Here is a 12844-nt window from a genome sequence, read left to right on the forward strand (position 1 = left end):
CACGTCCTCGTCAATAGGAGCAAGACAAGGCATAAACTCCAAAACCCGATTCTCCTCCCCTGGACTGGAAAGTGGGTCTGTGGGCAGGTTTTCATGGGCCCACATGTCCAGTCCAAAGACTGGACTTCTGACTCAGAGAAGGACTTAGATAAACAGCCTTCTTCCTTTTTTCCTATGTAAATAGATTAAGACTTTTTTTTTTTTTTTTTCCTGTTTACTTACCACATTCTACCACAGAAAAGGAAGCAGGGTAAGTTTTCACTAAATTTGGAAGGTACATTTAGGTACATTAAAATACATTAAAATATAGAGATGAGGGGCACCTGGATGGCTGAGTTGGTTAAGCGTCTGACTTTAGCTAAGGTCATGATCTTGGGGTCCTGAGATCAAGCTCTGCCTCAGGATCCCTGCTTAACGGGGTGTCTGCTTGTCCCTCTCCTTTGCCCTTCTCCAGTTCATGCTCTTTCTCTCTTTCAGATAAGTAAATAAAATCTTTAAAAGAAGAAAAAAAGAAGTCTTAGGAGAAATTATATGAAACACACCTGTAAATGGTCTCACTGGAGGATGAGGAGGCTAGGCCATCTATTCGATGATTTTCCTGCCTCAGTAGCTGAGGGTTTCGCCGAGGCTGTTCGATCTGACACTGTTCTCTCTGATAGCAGAGGAAGCCCTTGGGCAAAAAAAAAGGGAGATGCAGGTGGAAACTGTGGCCAGCTGAAGGTGAGTCCAGACGGACCGAGGGGGATACACGGTGGGCCATTAACAGTTGCCGCGGTAGCCTTGTCCCAGAGTAGGCGACACTGGGGTCCAAGAAGTTGGTGACTCTCCAGATATGCTAGATTACAAAGCTGTGGACAGAGAAAACACACAGTGGATTCAAAGACAAGCCCCTAAATGAGAGTTATAAGGGTAGACACTACAAAATAAAGCATGATAGCTTCCCGCAGAAGCAACTCTACATACTTTAGTGTACTTTAGAGAAAATGCGGAGAGAGATTTATTTAAGTATGAATGGTTAGAGATTCCAACAACCAAGTCTAGGGGAAAATAGTTGACACAGGGTTTGTGTTACTGTCCAAAGAAATACCCCTTGTCCTGAATCATTATCTTCCAAAGCTGCTGGGCTTTCTTGTCTTTTCCCTTCTACCCTGGAACTCAGACCAAGCCAAATTTGTTACTCAGTTTATTAGCAAGATCTAGTATTGTCTTGGGTTTGGTTCTACTAGGAAAAAAGGCAGAAAGGCAATGATTCAAGGAGTCTGAGGGGTAATCCCAGGAAAGCAGGCATCACTGGCTGAGTTCCCTAGAAAGTGGACTCTGAGATGGAGTTAGCAGGCAGGGTGTTTATTAGAGAATGCCCTTGGAATCTGCACCTATAACAGGAAGGGGAAGGAAGCAGGGACGAGAAGCAGGAAGAGACGAGCCAGCAGGCAGGCCCAGCACCACCTGAGCCAACCCTACAGAGAGCTCTGAGGCTCAAATGATCTTTATGAGTGGTCCAAAACTTGGCTAGGATGACTAAGCCTTTATAACCTCAAACGAATCAGTCATTGATTGTGGGCTTTCCCAGAACCAGGTGTGTCCCTACACAAGGCAGCTGTCTGCAGCCAAATGATCTCTAAAGGGACTGACAGTTGAAGGTCATCTGCCAACAGCACTCCTGGCAGCTGGGGGAACAAGTCCTTCAATGAAGGGACATGTGCATGTTGTATCAGTGTCCAATGCAGGAGGGGGAGTGGAGTAAATGAGATAATGAAAGGGAAGAAGTCAATAAACAGTACATTATTGAAGAGGTTACCACTGTGGGCAATCAGATCATTCCACCCAGGACAGCAAGAGAGCTGGGGTATTTCTCTACCAGCTCCCATCAGTCACTGGTTGAGAGCTAAGACTATGGAGCCTGGACACCAGCTCATGGGGCTCCAGCTACCAGAGAAAGCCAATGTGCAGAGTCATTGTGCTGCCCTTTGGGATCCTTGGGCAGAGTAAGCATAAAACGGTATCACTAGCATATGGAGGGGCACCCAGAGTATCTGCTAAAGCACCAAACTGTTACCCAAGAATGATCCGAAAAGGGTTTTTTCTGCCATACAAGACAGCTCTGACCCCTCTTCTCAACCACCCAAGTGTCACAGAACCATCCTTTTGCCAAACTCCAATGAGCGTGATCTCCCTAAAGTACAAAATTAAACATGTCACTCCCTCTGCTTGAAAGCCCATCCCACTGCCCTCTCTGTCATAAGAAAAAGTCCAAATTTCTCCCTCTGGCTTAAAATGGCCCACCTCTAAAGCATGACCTTGCCTCACTCTACCTTCTGCGACCTGCCCAGTTAGGCTGCACTCATTTCTGTCCCTCAAATTCATCACGTCCTCTTCCTGTCCGGTCTTTGCACAGAGTGTTTGCCGTCCTTAAAATATTCTTCTTCACTTTTCCCCACTCCCATAGCTTCCTCAGGTCTCAGTCTAGTGACGCTTCTTCCAGGAAGCCTTCCTTCTACCACAGGGTAGGGAGATGCCTCCTCCTTACAGCCCCCTCCTTGCAATCCCAGCATGCTGAACTCCTCCATTGGTAGTATTTATCCACTGCATTGTATTTTGGGGGTTGACATATCTGTCTTCCTCACTGGACAGAGCTTTGCAAGGGCAGAGACCATGACTTGTTCACCAGTATGTTGTCAGTGCACAGCACAAATGCTTGCCACAAGGTTGTTACTCAATAAATTGTAGGGGAATAACTGTGGAGCCAAATTTGCCCCAAACCCACAATGCATGATGCCCTGTAGCTTCCCAGTTTGGTCCCGTTCCAACAATCACTTTCTTGTTTTTTTGTTTGTTTGTTTATCTTTGAGAGAGGGAAAGAGAGCATGAGCAGGGGAGGGGCAGAGGAAGGGGGAGAGAGAGAGACCATCTTAAGCAGGCTCTGTGCTCAACACGGAGCACAACACAGGGCTCGATCTCACAACCCTGAGATTATGAGCTGAACCACAATTAAGAGTTGAATGCTTAGCCAACTGAGCCACCAAGGTGCCCCCCCCCACCCTGGTAATCACTCTGAAGCAATACAGACAACCTCTTCACCAGGGAAGTCTTTGCTGTCTGATCTACCCTTCTGCCAATGGGATCATTCTTTTTCATGCCTGGGTATTATGAGAAAACTGACATTTGGCCTCAGAAGAGGGAGGACACAGTGATTCAAGTAAGGAGAGGCTTTTACAACTTCCAATTATGGAAGTGAGGTGTATGAAGGAATAGAAGTTCCTACGGAAGAGAACGGTTTGGTTAATCAAGGAGAAGTGCAGATTTAATGAGGACTCTGCCGTGGCCGAGGTGCAGACCTCATCTTTTACAACCACTCGCAGCAAGAAAAAAGCAGACAATGAATCAGAAAGCCCGGATCATTCCCAAGCTGTGAAGATCCAGTCTCCACACTAACTGACCTCCAGAAGTGACATTGGAATTTTAGAATCTGAATGCATCTAGATGTCCAAGCAATCGATAATCCCCAGGGAAGCTAATCGAGTTAACTGGGGCCCAGCAGACATGGCCTGAAATTGTACAGAGCCTAAAGAAAGTCCATCCACAGGCCAGACATGGAATGGAAACTAAAAAATAAGGGCTTGGAATTGGTACTACAATTCTGACAGTGGACGCTTCTTTTCCCAATAGACGATAAACTCCATGAGGACAGGAATTCTGCCCCTCCCTTTAGTAGCCTGAGTCTACTAAAGCATCAGATATGTAGCAAATATTCATCAAATTGCTGAAAGTGTGACTGAATAAATACTGAACGCTCTAATCCTTTCTCTTAAAATCTTGCAACATCTTATTGCTGCCAATTTCTCCAGTTTTGTGTCTCTCCATTCTCCACAATGCAACTGAGCCTCTAGCCAAGGCAAAAATGTGGAGGAGCCGAAGCTCTCATCCACTGATGGTGGAAATGTAAATTTGTACAAGTACTCTGAAAATCTATCTGGTGGTGTCTACTAATATTAAATATATACATACACGACAACCTAGAAATGCCATTCCTACGTATATGTTTGGGAGAACTACACTCATATATTCACTAAAAGACATGTATAGAAAGGTTCATCGCATCACTATTCACAATGGCCCCAAACTGGAAACTATTGAGGTGCCCACCAATGCTAGAATGGATAGAATGGATAAGTATGTTGGGGTAACGAGAATGAAGAAACTACAGGCAGCAATGTGGACGAATATGACAAATGTTGAGTGAAATAACCCAGACACAACAAGACTATCTCGTAGGATTCAATATACATAAAGTTCAAAAACAAGCAAAATAATCTATTTAGTTAGAAGACATGGAGTAGACAGATAACCTTGGGGATGGTAGTAACCAAAACGGGTGATGGCTGATATTGAACAAACATTTGCAATGATCCATCTCTTCATCCGGGTCACATGGGTATGTTCCGATCACAAACTCATTATGCTGCATGTGCTTATGATTTGTGCTTTTTGCTACATTTAGGTTATACTTAATTTTTAAATTTTAATTTAAAAAAATAATTTTAGCCAATGACTTGCAAACCCAAATTCCTGTGTATTTAATGTATGTGAGCGACATGGGACAGAGGGCCAGGTATGAGGACAACAAGAGGTAGGGACTGAATGAGGAGGTAGTCAAGCTCCTCTAAAGACATTTAAATACAGATTTTGAAAAATATGTGCTCACCCAACCAACCATGACTGGTGGACCAATTTGGCCCATGTGTGACCAATTATCGGTCTCTTCAGGTCTGCCCATGCTCAACCACCAGAGTCTCCAAACACACCTGACAACACCTCTTTAAGCCATTGCCCTCACCGTGTCTTCTGCCACCTTCTCCCATGGCAAGGCCTTCCTCATCCTCCAAGTTCTAGCTAAAATGTTTACCAGGTGGAAAGGTTTGCTGTCCCCTCCTCTCTCAGACACTAATAATCACTTTCTCCTTTGTGCTGCCATAAGATTATGTCTCCCCCACAAAGTATAAAGCTCCAAGAGGCCAAAGATTTGTTTTCCCAGCTTCACTGCCAGTACCTAGGACAGCACCTTGACTATGGTAAATGCTTAATCTCTATGTTGAAATATAGCAAGAGAAAAATACCTACTATAGCACTATAATTTTGTTCTTTTTTTAATATTTTATTTATTTATTTGACAGAGATCACAACTGGCAGAGAGGCAGGCAGAGAGAGAGAGAGGAGGAAGCGGGCTCCCCGCAGAGCAGAGAGCCCGACGTGGGGCTCGATCCCAGGACCCTGGGATCATGACCTGAGCCGAAGGCAGAGGCCTTAACCCACTGAGCCACCCAGGTGCCCCTATAATTTTGTTCTTTATCCAGAAGGATGTAGTTATAAAGTCCATTCTCTTACACCGTACACAAAGATGAACTCAAAATGGATAAAAGACCTCAACGTGAGAAAGGAATCCATCAGAATCCTAAAGGAGAATATAGGCAGTAATCTCTTCGATATCAGCCACAACAACTTCTTTCAAGATATGTCTCCAAAGGCAAAGGAAAAAAAAGCCAAAATAAACTTCTGGGATTTCATCAAAATCAAAACCTTCTGCACAGCAAAGGAAACAGTCAAGAAAACAAAGAGGCAACCCACGGAATGGGAGAAGATATTTGCAAATGACAGTACAGACAAAAGGTTGATATCCAGGATCTATAAAGAACTCCTCAAACTCAACACACACAAAACAGATAATCATATCAAAAAATGGGCAGAAGATATGAACAGACACTTCCCCAATGAAGACATACAAATGACTATCAGGCACATGAAAAAATGTTCATCATCACTAGCCCTCAGGGAGATTCAAATTAAAACCACATTGAGATATCACCTTACACCAGTTAGAATGGCCAAAATTAGCAAGACAGGAAACAACATGTGTTGGAGGGGATGTGGAGAAAGGGGAACCCTCTTACATTGTTGGTGGGAATGCAAGTTGTTGCAGCCTCTTTGGAGAACAGTGTGGAGATTCCTCAAGAAATTAAAAATAGAACTTCCCTATGACCCTTCAATTGCACTACTGGGTATTTACCCCAAAGATAACAGATGTAGTGAAAAGAAGGGCCATCTGTACCCCAATGTTTATAGCAGCAATGGCCACGGTCACCAAACTGTGGAAAGATGCCCATGGGCAAGATGCCCTTCAACGGACGAATGGATAAGGAAGATGTGGTCCATATACACTATGGAGTATTATGCCTCCATCAGAAAGGATGAATACCCAACTTTTGTAGCAACATGGATGGGACTGGAGGAGATTATGCTGAGTGAAATAAGTCAAGCAGAGAGAGTCAATTATCATATGGTTTCACTTATTTGTGGAGCATAACAAATAGCATGGAGGACATGGGGAGTTGGGAGAAATAGCATGGAGGACATGGGGAGTTGGGAGAAGGGAGTTGGGGGAAATTGGAAGAGGAGGTGAACCATGAGAGACTATAGACTCTGAAAAACAATCTGAGGGGCTTGAAGTGGTAGTGGGGTGGGAGGTTGGGGGAACCAGGTGGTGTGTATTAGAGAGGGTATGGATTGCATGGAGCACTGGGTGTGGTACTAAAACAATGAATACTGTTATGCTGAAAATAAATAATAATAAAATAATTATGCATAGCCCATCAATTCCCCCACACAAAATCCAAAAGATGATAATAGTACCTTATTGGGATTTGGATGGTATATTCTAATCCCTATAGACTCCAAAGACAATAAAGATTTTGAAATTGTTTCTTATTCTGTTATAACACTCTGCTAAAGCCTACAAGCTACTCCAGTATGTCCAAAGATTTCCCAGCCCTCCCAAGGAGTGATACCCCTTGAGGAATTACTAATTTGGAAGCTTCCTCCCCTTGGACCCTCATTCTCCACTTCCCTTCCCTCCCAGACCCTTAGCTTATTCAAGCCATGGCTCAAACTTCTTATGCTTAGTTTCCAGGGCAATTTTTCAGCCATTTGCATTCTCCTTTTGTTCCTCTGCTGGGTTGGAGATTGTGGCAGTGAGGAAGGGGCACAGATCCTTTGGGTGTACTCAGCCTGGCCTCCCTCACAGTGGATTATCAAAAAGTAATCAGATCTACCACACTGCCAAGATTAACATTCTCCATTATCCCATCCTCTAGTTATTATTATGCTCAAAGATATCCGTCTCCTTGGTATATGCCACAGGAAGATGGGAGTGGAGGGAGAAAAAATATGTTCCCTGCAGTCCGTTGTCGTAATAATCATCACACCGTGTTTTGACTAGATGTATATAATCTGCTTCCTTTAGGAGACTAACCCCCTGAGGGAGTGAACTAGGTTTTATTTTTCTATACATCTACGTGTCCTCAGGGCACTCACAGAGGGATGGAGTTGGGTGCCATATGGTGATACGCTCCACTGGGTAGCTGTTGAAAGAAAAGTTGCTGCCACTGGCGAAAAAGGAGCATTTTAAACCAAATTCATGTTTGCCTCCAACAGATTGCATCTGTCCAAAGTTCTGTGCTTAGGCTGCTGAAGACAAAAGGCACCAAGTGGGAGTATGGGCAACTGAAGGCTTGGACCATTCAGAATGATAGGTCTACATGTAGCTCTCTCACCTGGAAGCTTCGGGTGCCTACCCTGCCTTCAGTGTTGAGAATGCTGCATGCAGAGCAGAGGATTTAAGATTCTATAAATACATGCTCTGGACGGTAAGAGCATCCACAGGCACCACTAGGTGCCAGGACCATATACATGGTGGAGATGGGGCGGAGGGGGTGCTGTGTGGAGATGCTTGTTTAATTAAAAATAACTTTTTTCTTAATGCAAACATCATCTACGTGAATTGTGGAAGATTTCAAAAATACAGAGAAGCATAATTTTTTAAATGCATGTGATACAAGGACCTAGGAATAACACCATAACTCCTTCCTGGCTTTTATATACCAATCCTGGCACTGGTCACAGAGAGTGCTTGGCTATATCGTTTTTGTGAATTCAACTCTGTTACACATGGTTTCTGCCAGGTGTAATCCTCTCCTCAGGGCCTCTTCCATGCCCACTGCCATGTCCAGGTCCCTTCAACATAGTGACTCTCATCTCTGGTGGACAGTATGCATTTCTGGCAGTCACATGAGCAGTGATGGCATAAACTCTGTGCCCTGCTCCTCTCTTCCCTCTGGACTATCAAAAGCCTATTTCGTAAATCAAAAAAAAAAAAAAATGTGTTATGTTCCTGCTATAACCACCCTAATTCTTGCCAGGGTGAGATAGATGCCTCTGACTAATTAAAAAAGCATACATACTAGGAAAAAGAGAAAATACTAAACACACACACACATTTCTGCATTTAATCAAATCCACGATGCTAGCCATTATAAGAAACCATATTTAAAAATTTAATTGAAGCATAGCATACTGAGTAAAGTGTTTAGACATAAATGCATAGCTCAATGAATAATCACAAAGCAAGCACCTGTGTGACCACCAGCTGGGTCAAGAAGTAGAATGACGCCAGCCTTTCAGAGAACCCCAGCAGCCCCTCCCCTGTTATGTTCCCTCTATTTTCTCAAAGGTAACAACTGCCTTGACTTATAACCCTATATCTTGCTTTTTCCTGTTTTTTTTTTAACTTTATGTAGGTAGTATCATACATTATATATTCTTTTGTTTATGACTTCTATCATTTGGCATTATATTTGCGACACTCATCCTTGACTCACCACTATTTTATGTAGCCCTAAGAAAGAAAAAACACCACCAATTAAACTAAGGCACAAAGCTTTCTTATCACTTATAATTTTTATTTCATACTTACTTAAAGAGCTATTTTAGATTTATTTATTCAGACTTTTATCACATGTTATTCTTATGCACTATAAAAAAGGGAAAATATAAGCAAAAGAAATTTTTTATGCGGCATTTCTTTTTTTTAAAGATTTTATTTATTTGACAGAGAGACAGAGATCACAAGTAGGCAGAGAGGCAGGCAGAGAGAGAGGGAAGCAGGATCCCCACTGAGCAGAGAGCCCGATGAGGGACTCGATCCCAAGACCCTTAGATCATGACCTGAGCTGAAGGCAGAGGCCTAAGCCACTGAGCCACTCAGGCACCCCGGGTAGGGCATTTCTAAAACTCTTGTGTGTTCAGAATCCAATTCTTCTGGGGGTTTCTGGGTGGTTCGATTGGCTAAGTGTCCAACTCTTGGTTTTGGCTCTGGTCATGATCTCACTCCTGGGATCAAGCCCCCCATCCAGCACCATGTTGAGTTTAAGACTCAGTGGGGAGTCTGCTTGAGGATTATCTCCCTCTGCCCCTGCCCCAGCACTTGTGCGCTCTCTCTCTCTCTCTCAAATAAATAAATCTTTAAAAAAAAAAAAAAAGGATCCAGTTCTTCTGAATCACTTTCAACTCACAAAGATGTCCATTTCTTTTTTTACACAATGACATTCATCATACCACTACATTGGTGATATGGTTTTTCTTTAGGGTATCCAACTATTGTCTCCAGAGTTTTCCTCCAAGCTGATGACCCCAGCCTGCAAAGTTGGATGTTAGAAGTTTGGTTGTTTTTTTTTTTTTTAATCAGAAATAGCAGAAGGTTTTTAGACAACAACCAGAATTTATAGTCCTTCCTTCAGTGGTCCTTAATGGTTGGATGACTAAAGCCACTTAGCCAAGTGATCCATTCAGGCTAAGAGGAATAAGAACCAAGTGTGCAAATACTGAAGACAATGACAACCACATAAAAAATGTCTGTCTGGCCAGCAGTGATTGTAAGATGCCACTGATTCCCAGAAGCACCCCAACTTCTGAGATGACACAATGCTATTAATGTTTATTTTAGAAACAATTAAATGCAATATTATTTTAATCTATTTATCTTCCTTTTGTATACAGTAAAAAAATGGTCATGTGGTAGGACTATACTTTCCCTATGACAGTGAGGGAAAAAGCACACAACCAGGGAGGAATAATTTAGAAGATCAAGAAAATATTTTGGCCAAAAAAAATTGAGCAGCTCATTCTAGTTTAAATATAAAATGAAGTATAAAATAAATTTGGCTGAATTTATTTAATTTTCTTTAAAAAAAAAGATTTTATTTATTTATTTGACAGAGAGAGAGTATAAGTAGGCAGAGTAGCAGGCAGAGGGACATGGAGAAGCAGGCTCTCCACTGAGCTCGATCCCAGGACCCTGGGATCATGACCTGAGATGAAGGCAGCTGCTTAACTGACTGAGCCACCCAGGCGCCACTTAATTTTCACTAAAGAAATTCTTTGATGCTATGTTCTATTTCTTTAATGATTGTTCATAGTAGCTGGGTTCACCATCACACAGAACACCACCACCATCTATCCACCCAACTTTCCAAGTCAGAAACTTAAGAGATATCTCCCTTGCTCATGACCCCCGCATCCAAAGTGTGTCTAGGTGGCACCCCTCCACTCACTTGAAAATCTCCCTATGCTATGTAGAGCAGTCTACATATTTAATGCAATCCCTATCAAAATACCATCAACTTTTTTCAAAGAAATGGAACAAATAATCCTAAAATTTATATGGAAACAGAAAAGACCACAAATAGCCAGAGGAATGTTGAAAAAGAAAATCAAAGTTGGCGGCATCACAATTCCAGAATTCAAGCTCCATTACAAACCTGTAATCATCAAGACATTATGGTACTGGCACAAAAACAGACACATAGATCAATGGAACAGAATAGGGAGCCCAGAAATGGACCCTCAACTCTGCGGTCAACTAGTTTTTGACAAACCAGGAAAGAATGTACAGTGGAAAAAAAGACAGTCTCTTCAACAAATTGTGTTGCAAAAATTGGACAGCCACATGCAGAAGATTGAAACTAGACCATTTCCTTACACCACATACAAAAATAGACTCAAAATGGGTGAAAGACCTCAATGTGAGACAGGAATCCATCAAAATCCTTGAGGAGAACACAGGCAGCAACCTCTTTGACCTCAGCTGCAGCAACTTCTTCCTAGAAACATCGCCAAAGGCAAGGGAAGCAAGGGCAAAAATGAACTATAAGGACTTCATCAAGATCAAAAGCTTTTGCACAGCAAAGGAAACGGTCAACAAAACCAAACAACAATGGACAGAATGGGAGAAGATATATGCAAACGACCTATCAGATAAAGGACTAGTATCCCGTATCTATAAAGAATTTATCAAACTCAACACCCAAAGAACAAAGAATCCAATCAAGAAATGGGCAGAAGACATGAACAGACATTTCTGCAAAGAAGACATCCAAATGGCCAACAGACACATGAAAAAGTCTTCAACATCACTTGGCACCAGGGAAATACGAATCAAAACCACAGTGAGATACCACTTCACACCAGTCAAAATGGCTAAAATTAACCAGTCAGGAAATGACAGATGTTGGTGAAGATGCAGAGAAAGGGGAACCCTCCTACACTGTTGGTGGGAATGCAAGCTGGTGCAGCCACTCTGGAAAAGAGTATGGTGGGTCCTCAAAAAGTTGAAAATAGAGCTACCCTGTGACCCAGAAATGGCACTACTGGGTATTTACCCTAAAGATACAAATGTAGTGATCCAAAGGGGCACATGCACCCCAATGTTTATAGCAGCCATGTCCATAATAGCCAAACTATGGAAAGAGCCTGGATGTCCATCAACAGATGAATGGATAAAGAAGATGCGGTATATATACACACAATGGAATACTATGCAGCTATCAAAAACTCCACAAAATCTTGCCATTTGTAATGACGTGCATGGAACTAGAGGGGATTATGCTAAGTGAAATAAGTCAATCAGAGAAAGATAATTATCATATGATCTCATTTATAAATTATCATTTATCAATTATCATAGGATCATAGGGGAAGGGAGGGAAAAATGAAACAAGATGAAACCAGAGAGGGAGACAAACCATAAGAGACTCTTAATCTCAGGAAACAGACTGAGGGTTGCTATAGGAGAAGGGGGGTGAAAGGTATGGGACTGGATGATGGACATTGGGGAGGGTATGTGCTATGGTGTGCTATGAATTGTGTAAGACTGATGAATCACAGACCTGTACCCCTGAAACAAATAATACATTATATGTTCATAAAAAGAAAAAATCTCTCTCATCTGCCTACCTCCCTCCCCTTCAACACAAATATTCCAGTTCAAACCACCATGACTGCTTACTTTGATGACTACAAATGTAGAAATACATTTGTGAGGTCTATCCTAGCCTCTTCTAGGCCCACTACCATCCACTTTCCACCTAGCAAAGGATCCTTCTCAAATGTAAATCTAGCCATGCCACCCTATGGCTCTAACAAATACTGTCCAAACTCCTTACCAAGGCTCCAAATTTCCTGCATTTTCTGACTGGGAGATACCATTTACGGCCATCCTGAATGACTTCAGGGCACATGATTCCCTACTCCGATCTATTACACTATGGAGCTGTCCCTATATAACCTATCTGACTGTACACAGCAGCCCTCATCTTCTCAACTTCTCTAGCCTCATCTGTACCACTTTCCCTTTGCTCCCCACACTGGACACACATGCACCTTCTCTTAGCACCCAAACACACCAAACTCCTTCCCCACTTTTTCTAAGCTGTTCTGACTTTTAGGCACACTAACCCTGAATTCTGCCTTCACTTAAGTAATAATACCTACTAATCCCCCATGTCTCAGTTTGAATGACACTTCCTCAAGAAAGCCTCCCCTGACTGTCCAGGCTTTCCCAGACTTGGTTAAAACTATTAGATCATTATTCATGTGCTTTACGATTTAAAAATTTGTATTCTCATCTGGCGTGTCAGCTGCCCAAGAGAAGAAACTCTATCTCCTTGTTAATATGTTC

The 12844-nt window shown here is 42.5% G+C and overlaps 1 protein-coding gene across 3 annotated transcripts in view; it reads right to left on the bottom strand.

Annotated features, from left to right (window-relative positions):
- The window catches only part of SUDS3 (SDS3 homolog, SIN3A corepressor complex component), a 239545-nt gene that overhangs the window by 33761 nt on the left and 192940 nt on the right, over nt 1–12844 (bottom strand). For all 3 annotated transcript variants that reach the window (XM_059140987.1, XM_059140986.1, XM_059140988.1), the window contains one exon: nt 543–848. In XM_059140987.1, the coding sequence (XP_058996970.1) occupies nt 841–848 (8 nt within the window). In that variant the 3' untranslated portion in view covers nt 543–840. The remainder of the gene's footprint in view (nt 1–542; nt 849–12844) is intronic.

The sequence above is a fragment of the Mustela lutreola genome, chromosome 11, assembly GCF_030435805.1.
Source record: "Mustela lutreola isolate mMusLut2 chromosome 11, mMusLut2.pri, whole genome shotgun sequence".
NCBI lineage: Eukaryota > Metazoa > Chordata > Mammalia > Carnivora > Mustelidae > Mustela > Mustela lutreola.